Source organism: Apium graveolens, chromosome 5, assembly GCF_009905375.1.
Source record: "Apium graveolens cultivar Ventura chromosome 5, ASM990537v1, whole genome shotgun sequence".
Lineage (NCBI taxonomy): Eukaryota > Viridiplantae > Streptophyta > Magnoliopsida > Apiales > Apiaceae > Apium > Apium graveolens.
The window spans coordinates 228,012,286-228,024,097 of NC_133651.1; the positions used below are offsets into that span (position 1 = coordinate 228,012,286).

General features: G+C 36.4%; 2 protein-coding genes across 2 annotated transcripts; both read right to left on the minus strand.

Moving 5' to 3' along the window:
• Nucleotides 1-7,895: 7,895 nt before the first annotated feature.
• LOC141660774 (uncharacterized) lies at nt 7,896-8,603 on the minus strand. Its single transcript, XM_074467761.1, has one exon. The coding sequence runs from the start codon at nt 8,601-8,603 to the stop codon at nt 7,896-7,898; it is 708 nt and encodes a 235-aa protein (XP_074323862.1).
• A 134-nt stretch (nt 8,604-8,737) lies between these two features.
• Nucleotides 8,738-11,250, minus strand: LOC141660775 (uncharacterized). Its single transcript, XM_074467762.1, has 5 exons — nt 10,892-11,250; nt 10,275-10,732; nt 9,967-10,155; nt 9,321-9,802; nt 8,738-9,271 (listed from the first exon to the last, which is right to left on the minus strand). Exons 1-5 carry the CDS (start codon nt 11,248-11,250, stop codon nt 8,738-8,740), a joined length of 2,022 nt encoding a protein of 673 aa, XP_074323863.1.
• Nucleotides 11,251-11,812: the final 562 nt, after the last annotated feature.

Consider the following 11,812-nt stretch of genomic DNA (forward strand, 5'->3'; position numbering starts at 1 on the left):
CCATCCAACAAAGAACCAAGGAATCACTCCCTGACTTCATCAAAAGATTTCAAGAAGCAGTCAACTAACTTTTCAAACAGGAAGAGAAAGAAGGCGTCAATAACTTCCGGAGAAATTTGCACCCGGTATCTTGTGAGGGCCATGTCAAAGATCTAATCCACAGGGAGTCCCAGAGCCTTGCTTTGGCCTACGCACTAGCTTCAAAATTCATAAGGGAAAATGACTTCCTGAAACCAATGAAGATGAACAGAAGGATTCATGATGATGATGTGTCCCTAGAGAGACGCTCGTCATATAATAGAGATAAAAGATTCGAAATAGATAGGCAAAACAACTATATCCAATACTCCCAAGGAACCCCACACCGGAGTGATTATTCAGGACCTGAAAAGATTAAAGAAAACCAAGGAGAAATAAAGAGCAAAAATGAGATCCCAAATGGACGCCCCTTAACAAGTCCCGGGCCGACATCTTGAGAGAAGTCAAGGGTATACCTTTCTACTATCCTCCAAAGCCCCTCCTCGCTCCTCCGGAGAACAGGGCGAGAGATAAACATTACGGGTACCATGAAGACCACGAGCACACTACTGAGAACTGCTACTCCTTTAAAATGTTTATCGAAGACCAGATCAAAAAGGGAAACATGAACCAATATGTCCAGAGAAAGCCATATGACAAGGACAAAGCCCCGGGAAGCGGAAAGCATGTGGTAAACATTGTACTTGAAGGCACTTTATCACCACCCCAGAGCCAAGACATGGACAGTGATATCATGATGATCCAGCCCTTTAAAGATGAGCCAATTTATTTCTCTTATGATGATTACAAGGGGTTGTACCCCGGACATAATCAAGCTCTAGTAGTTACCCTGGATGTAGAAGACAACAAAGTGAAGAGGATTCTGGTCAAAAACAGGTCATCTACAAATATAATCTTCGAGCACAAGCTCAATAGGATGATATTGGGTCACCTTCACATGGATCCCTGCGTCGAAGACCCTCCCTATGGCTTCGGGAATTCCATGATCCCTATTCGAGGAGTAATTTACCTTGTCATGTTCGAAACTGCCCCACAACAGGTTTCCCATATCATGATATTCTATGTTATTAGTGCAACTTCATCATATAACATGATCTTCGGAAGACCAACCATCCCCAAGCTCCGGGCCATAACCTCAACTATTCACCTTAAACTCAAGTTTCCCACCCTGAGTGGAATTGGCGAACTCAAAGAGGACAGGGATATGGCAAGCAGGTGCTATGGTCAAGCACTGGTCATGGCTGAAAAGGAACCTGAGAACGGAAAGAAGGCCATATCCCTACCTAAGGGACAAAGCCGAAAAAAGCATTGCGAACACCTCAACAAGAGGCAAAGAATGGATATAAAGGTCATTGAAGATTTGTGCTATAATGTAACCAACGCAGATGCCCAGATTTAAAAGTTTGTGGAAGTAAAAGAAAAAACCAAGGTTAAACCAACTGCCCAAATGATTAATCTCGAGTTTGATCCCGGGAACCCCACCCAGAAGTTGAAGATTGGAAAAGGACTTGAAATAACTTTTCAGAAAGAGCTAATTGACCTATTGAAAGAGTACGCTGATGTGTTCACATGGAACCCGGAAGACATGCCCGGGATCGACAAATCTGTGGCAATGCACAACTTGGATGTTGACCCTTGACAGAAACCATTCAAACTAAAAAGAAGAAATTTTGCTCTGGAGCGCCAGTAGGAAATTGATGAAGAAATCGAGAAACTTCTGAAAGTTGATGTTATCTGTGAGATCAAGTATCCGGATTGGCTAGCAAATGTGGTACTGGTCAAAAAACCAAATGGCAAGTGGAAGATGTGTGTTGATTATACAAGCTTAAACTCCGCATGCCCCAAAGATTCTTACCCTCTTCCCAACATTGACCAACTGATCGATGCGACTTCGGGACGTGTTATGCTAAGTTTCACGAATGCTTTTTCTAGATACAACCAAGTCAAGATGAACCCGAAGGACATTGCAAAAATGTCCTTCATCACCCACCAGGCTGTGTATGCTTTTCTCATGATGTCATTCGGACTGATCAATGCCGGAGGAACTTACTAAAAAATGATGAACACATTCTTCAGAGATCAACTGGGAAGGAATATGGAGTCATATGTTGATGATATTATCCCCTAGTCCATGACTGTCTTGGATCCCGTCAGAGACCTTAAAGAATGCTTCGATAACTTGAGGAAGTACAACATGAATCTGGACCCGGAAAAATGTGCATTCGGGGTCCCCTCTAGAAAATTTCTCAGATTCCTGATCAACGAAAGAGGAATTGAGGCAAACCCAGAGAAGATAAATACAATCATGGAAATGAAAGTTCCTAGAACACAATCCAAAAGCTATCCGGATGCCTCGCAGCCCTGCGAAGGTTCATCCCAAAGATCGCAGAGAGATGCCTACCTTTCTTCGAGCTACTCAAAGGGGCACGAAACAAGAAATTAATAGATTGGACTTCGGACTGCAACACAATGTTTGAAGAAGTAAAAAGGCACCTCATGAACCCCCCAATTCTATCCAAAGCCGAGCCCAGAGAACCTCTCTTACTCTACGTAGCTGCTGGTTCGAAGGCCATCTCTGCTGCTCTAATCTGGGAAGAAATAGGACTCCAAAATCCGGTGTACTATGTGAGCCAAGTCCTCAAAGTCATAGAGACGCGGTACCCAAATTTGGAAAAGTTTGCCTTAGCGCTTGTCCACACAAGTAGGAAGCTTAGGCAATACTTCCAAGGCCGAGAAATCAGAGTAGTCATAGATCAACCCCTCAGGAAAAATTGAGCTTAGCCAATTCAATATCAAGTTCGTACCCCGGACAATAATAAAAGCTCAAGTATTGGCATATTTTGTCATGTAGTGCACTTTCCCCGAGTCGTCTACCTTCACCAATGACCCAACCATCCCTGAAGATGAACCCCCTAACAAAGAAGTGTGGAAATTACATGTAGATGGGTCATTAAGAGCTGAGAGATCCGGAGCCAGTCTAATTCTAATCAGTCCCGTGGGGTTCACTATACATCAAGTAATCACATTCTCCTTCAAAGCAACCAACAACCAAGCCGAGCATGAAGCTCTGCTATCTGGACTCTGACTAGAAAAATCCCTTGGGGTAAGAAGTTTAGTCATCCACAGTGACTCCCAGATCATGGTGAAACAAACAAGTGAAGAATACGTTGTTAAGGATGAAAAGCTAGCACAATACCAAACCATGGTAAGGAGCTTCTAGAAAACCATCCTGGATACCACCATTTTGTAAATCAACAGAGAAAAAAATTACAAAGCAGAAGAGCTCTCCAAGCTAGTACAAAATGCTTCAGATTTAAGTACTTCGATTTACTTCGAAGAGCTCTAAACTCCAAGCACCGAGAGGGCATAAATCTTATGCATCAGCAGCCCGGACAACTAGATGACTCCTTTCATAGAATATTTGAAGGATGGAACTCTCCTAAAAGAAAAGAACAAGGCCATGTACTTGAAGTATAAAGCTGCTCGCTCCTTCCGTGAAGATGATCAACTATACATGATGATTTTTAGTACCAACTTTGAAATGTGTATATCTGGAGGAGGAAGATTATTATCTCCGAGAAGTGCATGAAGGCATTTGCGGCTATCACTTTGCAGCAAAAGCCTTGGCATACAAGTTCATCAGATAATGATACTATTGGCCTACAATCCACGCTGAAGCAGTTGCTTATATCAAAAAATGCAGCCACATTCCAAATATTGGGATAACCAAATGCATGGACGTGATTATTCTAAAACAAAAGAAGATGTTACATTTGGTATACAAAAGAAGGTAGGATTTTACGTAATACCATAATAAAATTTTACAACATAAGACTTACATCTTCATCAAGCAAAATGACATTATATCCTTTGACTGATCCATTCTCAGAGCTAACGCTAGTCCACATCCTAGTTACTCTAGCCTTAATCTTCCAATTGGTAGTCGATTGATCAAGGTCTTTAATAAGATTGAATACTGCAGACTCCATTGAAGCTTTTGTTCAAGTCAATTAAACAAAGTGTCAAGCATTAACAATTGAGGAATTAAAAACTTCAAAATATTAACAAAATGACAGCATGCACGATGAAGAAATAATGATAACATATTAGATCAGTTCGTACCAATCAATGATATTTTTAGAGAGAACAAATAGAGAGGAAACCTAAAGTTTTATTTTTAGTGTCAGAGTATGTTCGATGTTTATCTCAAGGCATGAAATTTAAATGCATTTGCAAATGATATATGCAACTTGATAGGTTATGATTACTATTCAAACTGGTAAATTGATGCTAATTGATACTCTATTTTAACTGTATGATAAAGGCTGCCAACAATATGGTCCTGATTGATTCTCTAATTATTCATCAATTATCTTATTCAATCTGGTAAGTTGATGATAATTGATACTTTTTTAAAAAATATGTACGATGAAGACTGACAACAATATAATCCTCAATGATTAGGTCATTAATCATCAATTATCTTCCTATCTATTCAATATAATTCTTGAATAGATAAGTACAATTTAGATGTAACGGAATATTATATTTTAAATTTTGAGTTAATTAATTAATTAAGGTTAATCAATTAAATTAATCCAATCATCACAATCAAAGTGTTATTGATCCCATTTTTTATTAACTTGTATATTTTTGTTCATAACTCTATCTGTTTCTCTAATTCATTTAAAAATATGCATAAGATATGAAAATGGTATGAATATTTATAACAGACTCTGTTTGATTCTTTCGAAGTGGAATTATATATAACATCTTTTTTCAGAACTTTAGAATATACATATTAAATTAATGTATTTATTTAAACTGTTGAGTTGAGATAATGTGATCAAAATTGTTCCAACATTTAATAAAGACAAATACTGAGAGAATTATGATTTACATATAAATTATAAAATAATCCTTAGCGTGGTAAATAAGTTTAATAAAAACAAATACGACAATGCGGTTGAATCAGGAAGTTTAATAGAAATGCAGTAAAAATAAAGTGTCTTCAAGCTTCGTTGACGGGAATGGTTCTGCAGCGTCAAATTTGGATTTGTCAAATGTCCATCAACCTATATTGCAAAGTATGTAAAAATTATAAGCGTTTATATGAAAAAAATGATGTAAAAATAAAAAATATATAATTTATATTTAGTTACTTCTGTCTCAAATATAAGACATCAGGATAATCAAGATTGACAAAAACCTTTGTTACGGAATATTGCTGATCTGCGCTCTTCCTATTTTTAAGAGCGAAAAATATATATTATTTAAGAGCTAGAAGAAATTGTATAACCTATGAGAACACTTACAATTTTAAAGGTTTTTAATATAAAAAATAAGACATTAACCTCGATATATAAAGACTCTAACAGATGCCAGAATCACAATTTTGGGTTCAATTTCAGTAACTTGGTACAATGATTCAAAATTTGTTGGCAAAGAATCGCTAAAACACACTTGGATGGCCCTCCTAACACGAATATAATAAAACATCAAACACTTATGGATCTTCAATAGTGTTAATACGTAAAATATGAAAACTGGAGGATGGCGTATTATTTTTATAATTGTCAAAAAAATTATTGAAGAGTCTTACACGCCATCTGAAATTCTGAAGCGTAACACTTCATTTTCACCAAATCTTGTCATAATAGATTGTTCTGGTTGCAGGAGTTCAACAATTCCAATAAAATCTACAACAATAAACTTAAAGTTAAACATAACAAATTGTAAGCGATTTATTCTAAAATTTTATAGGCAATACCAGTGGAATAAATAGGAAGCTCATCGAGAGCAGATAAATGAGGAGAATTATATAGGAGCGTCACAGGAACCAAATCAAATTTATGGCACGGTATACTCAAAATTTCCTCAGGTTCCAACACCACCACAGTGATGGGAAGAAACATGATGTGATTTACATAACGTACAGGCCTCAGAAATCCAGCAGCTGGAAGAACCTGAACATTTCTGATACATAACAATCTGCCAGGATGAATGATAAAGTAAAACAAATTCCAAAGAGCTGGTGGAATAATTGCAAGTATGTGATTATTCTGCAAAAAAGAAAATCTTAGGATAGAGGCTGGAAAACACAATCATAGATGTGGTATAAGTCATATAGTTATTCAATCAAACCTCACAGTCCAATAGAATAAGATTATGCCCGACTAAGACACCTTGTCGATTAGTTGATACCCACATTCTTGTCACACGGACCTTCAAAATCCAAGCAGTATTATTACCATCCAGATTGGATAAATGATGATGGTCCTGCATATCTGAGTAATGAAAAAGTTAATAGATGTTATCAAAAAAGGAGTATATTAAATGTTCATTTCAACAAATAGGTAGTGAATTGTAATTATACTTGGATGTTCTGCCATATGAACTCTGAAATTAGTTTGTAAGTTGGATATATAGCAAAAACAATCCGAATGTGTGGAACGTTTAAGACAATCGGTTGTATTTTTAATAAAGATATACACTATCTTTATAGTTAAGGTGATAGGCTGATAATTAGTCCATGAAAATCTCAATCAATAGATATCTATTAGAGTTGTATGATGATCCCTAACAGCTTACACCAATATTAGCATGGAAAAAAAGATTGTGTTAAAATAGATGATCAATTAGTAACATAAATGTGATATTAAACAAATATTTAAATATGAGTTAGTTATCTGATACACATTGTTAGTATCCCATAATCTTCTCTGATTATCATAATATCTCCTTATCAATATAAAACATATCACATCTAATTATATTGAGAATTTGATATGCATAAAAAAATAATTCCAGAATCTGCCTTTTACTTAGTAGTTATATGAGAATGAATAACCAATATGACCTGATGTAATTCTAATTTAATAACATTTAAAAATTCTTGTACTACCAATTATAATAAAATGATGAATAACTTAGTCAGGATTGTAAATGTGCAACACAAATAACTACTATGATACATTATCATCATTTATGCTCGGTAGGTTGTAAAATACTTCTTCATAGACTACATTTGATGTAATATTTGTGGTGGTACCATCTCTGTCAATGAGAATGTGGAAACCTTATGGTCTTGTAACTCTTGAGATGGCAACGTAGACATGGCCATGAGAAAACACTGCTCTGGGAAGGTATAGACCAACCGTGTCAAGTGATTGGCCCTGGTTCTTATTAGTTGTCATTGCATAACAAATATGGAGTGGGAACTGAATTCTTTTAAACTAAAAAGGCGAGCTGGTATCTATTGGAATCATCTCTATCCTCAGGATCAAATGTTTTGAGCCAATATGGGATCCGCATAATATTTCACACTCAATACTATTCTTCTTGCAGGATATCACAATCATTCGCGTGCCGTTACACAATCCCATAATTTGGTTTAAATTTCTCATAAGCATGACAACGACGCCAACCTTGATGTTTAACTCGTGCTTAGGAATGCAAGGAATATTTAATGAATTCAGGTACTCTACTGGACATGCTGATCTGAAATCATTATCTTCATCACCAGCATCGTCAATTGAATCCTGACTAAGATATGTGTGTAGACGTCCAGGAATTTTCTCAAGAATGATGTTATTGATGTCGTCCACCACAACATTAGTTGGTGTTAGGATAGCTCTTGATCTTAGATAAGGATGTGAAGACATGTTTTTTAGAAAATCCGGGTAAGTTATTTCAAAAAGACTTTCTATAGGATTTTGCGTGGTATGAACAACATATTGATCTGGAATCTTTATTAGCATTTCACCAGTGTCTGCATCAGGACTAAAGTTCTCAACTTTACCATCGCTAACTAAAAACTGCCATTTACTAAAATCCGCTATAACCTTATTCTCCATTTATGTATTTCCTGCATGAAGCCGCATATTTTGCTTAAGTAAAAAAACTTGGAAAAATTCCCAAATCTTTGATTTATTGAGGGTGGAACCTACTATTTCAGCTCTGGATGCCTTTGGAATCACGGGTAAAATCTGCCTATAATCTCCGCCAAAAACTACGGTGATACCACCAAATGGCTTATTTGCTCTCCTTTTGTCAATAGCAGACATTATATCCCTCAAAGAACGGTCAACAGATTCAAAGGCATGATGATGTTGCATTGGCGCTTCATCCCAAATGAACAAATCAATTTGTTGGATTAATTTTGTAATATCGGTTCCATGTCTGATTCCGGATGTACTGTCCTGATCAAGTTTCAAAGGAATATGGAATCTTGAATGTGCAGTTCTACCACCAGGAAACAATACGGCTGCTACTCCACATGAGGCAACAGGAAGCACAATCTTTCCTTCTGAACGAAGGTGACAACATAATGTCTGCAACAAAAATGTCTTGCTGCATCCTCCACTTCTAAATACAAAGAAGACACCACCTACCTTATTATAAACATTTTGAATGATAGAATCGTAAACGTTCTTCTGTTCAGGGTTGAGCATTCCATGATTCTTTTCATGCAAAATTTTGAGTTCTTCTTTATCATATGAAGTTTCTTCTTGGAGTAGTCTGTTAACAGCATTGCTAAAATAAACTCCACTTGGAAATGGCATTGTAGCGTAGTCCTTCAAACTCTTCCTGATGTCATTACACAATTTTTCAATTTTTGCGGGCACAAATATATATGAAGTGTTATGTTATGATTAAAAGTATACTACATATAATATCTAAAACATATTTATGTTAATTATTCAGGTTGTATGATAATGAGATATAAACCTGCAAGTGCATAATTCTTCAAATCTTCGTCTAATAGGTATAGATGAGGATCATTAAGCATATGTCGCCTGATGATGAGAATATCGTCTGACATACATTGCCAATTAGCTTCCCAAAGTCTAAGTGGATCTGAAATAGGACTATATGCCAAAATATTGACAAACATTACACGTAACGGTGGAGGCAATGATGTATGGGAGTTCTCAGAAATTGCTTCATGCCATTGGTTATCATTTTGTAGAAGACCAAGGGCCGCGCAAGCTTCCTTGAATGTTTCGTGGATGTGTCCATTAACAGTTTTAAGATCTTCAAAAGACATGGAACCTTTCTTCCTAAGTAACAACATGCGGAGATATAATAGTTCACCACTTGATGAATGCACTTCAGAGAGTCTCCCAATAACATCTCCATTTTTCCTTTCTTTCCAGATACTAGGTTGAGGATGCCAAGTAAATTTATTTGGAAATTCAGAATAACTATAATTCCTCGCATTTGGGAAATTCTGATTTGCATCAAACCATGCTTCTAACTTGGTTTTTTATTGATATTGCCTTGTCGCAAACATCCTCCAAGACATCTCCAACCTTAAACGAAACATGCTTCTCGCCTGGTAAATGTATCGGTAACCTCTCTACCAATGGCCAACGGGAATGAATGTCAAAAGCAAATATCCTCGAAGATGCTTCTGACGCGCAAACATATCTCCCATCGAAAAAATGTTTTACCTCATCAATCGGACCTTTTGGTGCTTTTTTTGGGATTGTTGCAGAAGTACCTGTACGTGTTTTCCTCAAACACATTGTTGCCGTGTCATGACCCTTTAGACAGTATTTGAAAAGGTACTTTAATGATCTTGAATTATTGCAAATCTCCAGATTCATGTGACATTGAAAATGCACCAAAATATCGCGATTGAATGGGACAACACAGCGATTATCAAGATTGACCCCCTTCTTGTTAATGGTAATTCCAGTCCTCCTTCTTTTATATATGGGGAATCCACACTCATCAAAAAAATGTATGAGAATTATACCTGTAATAAAACATTTTTAAAATTGTAAAAAATCTGGTAATAAAACTGGAGTTATTAACAAAGTAAAGTATTTATAATTTAAGGATGTTAATGAAAATACCGCTTAGGAAAATGCTTTATACAGTTGCCTTTGACCATTCATAGAGATTTAGTATAATCAGGACCATATGGTCCGTGGATCATATAATTGTTCACGACATTATATCCAACTGGATCAATTTCTGGATCGGGAATTTCAGCTGATACCATTTTATCAATTTGCTCAGTTGTTTTAGGTCTATCGTCGGGGTGCAACCAAATTAATATATGAGTGTTAGGCAATCCACGCTTTTGGAATTCAATTACATGCATCGCTATCGAAATATTGTAGAAAAACGGTTAGTACCAGGCAAAATATATACTAAAAGTGCATTTTGATAGAACAATTTATGAATAATAAAATGAGTATAAAAAAACTTAGCTAAAATGATACCTCCTATACATCTGCCAAAACAATTTTTCTTTTTAATCATATCCATAAGTTGATAAACCTTCATTTTAAAGACTCTGGCTACAACATCAGGTGCATCAACAATATCAACACTAGGCATATATTTTAACATGCTCTGAATTTTCGGCCATTTTGTATTAGTGGTCATAGTAAGGAACAATGAAGGATGTCCTAAAGTTCGACATATTACTAATGAGTCTTTAAAATACTGAGTCATATAGCGCTTACTTCCGGTGAATAAAGCGGGGAGAATGATTGCTTTACCAATATTGGATGGATTTCTATCTCCCTTTTGCATTGCATCTCTGATATTATGGTAGAGGTCAGATCTTATAGTAGTTTGATGGTCTCTAATCCAGTCCAATCTGCACTGCTCAATTACGGTGAAAGCATCCACAACATATTGCTGCCATAAACGACCTCCAAGATGTGGTGTCAAACTTGTTACAGTAGAAGGTATAAATTCATCGAATATAAACTAATTATCACAAAGTTCAACAGCTGAATGAGAAATTATACTTTCGTCAAATAGCATATTTGTACCTTCTGAAAGACGTATCATTAGTTTATAATTATAAAACTTTCTCATTGTAATATACTTTCTAGCACCTTTTTCGTCAGGATCTTCAGATTCGGTAACTTCTACGACTCTCTTAGAATGCTTCACAGGTCTATTTAATGGGATCTCACAGTAATATCCAATATCTCCGTGAGGGAAAAGTAATGGATATTGAAGTTGCATGAAACGTGGATCGGTCTCAAAAATCCTCTGTAATCCGTCAAGTCTAGAATCAATGACAGTATCTCGACAGCCTTTTGCATAAGGAGAAGTAACAATCAATCCTGTTACCTCATTTGATAGAGCAATGTGATTTGGTCGGCCACTTGCTGAACTGGATGAAATCAGAACCAATTTAAACTCATCTACTGCATTTTGCCTAACCCTTTCGCGAGCCATACGAAAACCTTTAACCAACCTGTTATGCTCATCCAACATATGCAACAAAGATTATACAATTTCTTCATTAACAACATCCCTGCAACCATTAACTCCATTCATCCTATTGTTGATTTCGTCATCTGTGTCATAGATATAAAGCTGACAAAACTTTGGAGTGTTATCGTCAGTTGGGACCAGACTTCCTATATTGTGGTAATTAACACATTGGACCTTGAAGCAATATGGTGCACCACCTCTGTTTATTGAATGGTCAATCTTTCCTCCAGTAGAACTCATGGCAAACATGCAATTATAAAATCTTATGTTTTGTTTGAAATGCTTAAAATGAACACCCCCAGTAAGGAGAGTAGCCAGAGGTTCAGGAGGCTGTTTCTCCTTATCCAGTACGACTTGACCATTTTTACAACAAAGATAAAATATTGGCGGCTTATTAGGAGAACTCTTATTGTTTCTTTTGTGAGTCCACATGACACCATCACACTTTGAACAGATTTTATCTGGGGCTCCAAGATCCAAGTATCCGTCCCACATAGATTAATTATTGCTCAAATATTCTTCA

Excerpts from the sequence above, each read along its gene's own strand:
- LOC141660775 (XM_074467762.1), bottom strand. The coding sequence starts at position 11,250 with ATGGCTCGCGAAAGGGTTAGGCAAAATGCAGTAGATGAGTTTAAATTG. Across the intron at positions 10,733-10,891 it reads GACGAAAAAGGTGCTAGAAA|TTTGACACCACATCTTGGAG; the intron begins GTATATTACAAT and ends TACTGTAACAAG. Across the intron at positions 10,156-10,274 it reads TTTTGGCAGATGTATAGGAG|CGATGCATGTAATTGAATTC; the intron begins GTATCATTTTAG and ends ATATTTCGATAG.
- LOC141660774 (XM_074467761.1), bottom strand. The coding sequence starts at position 8,603 with ATGCCATTTCCAAGTGGAGTTTATTTTAGCAATGCTGTTAACAGACTA.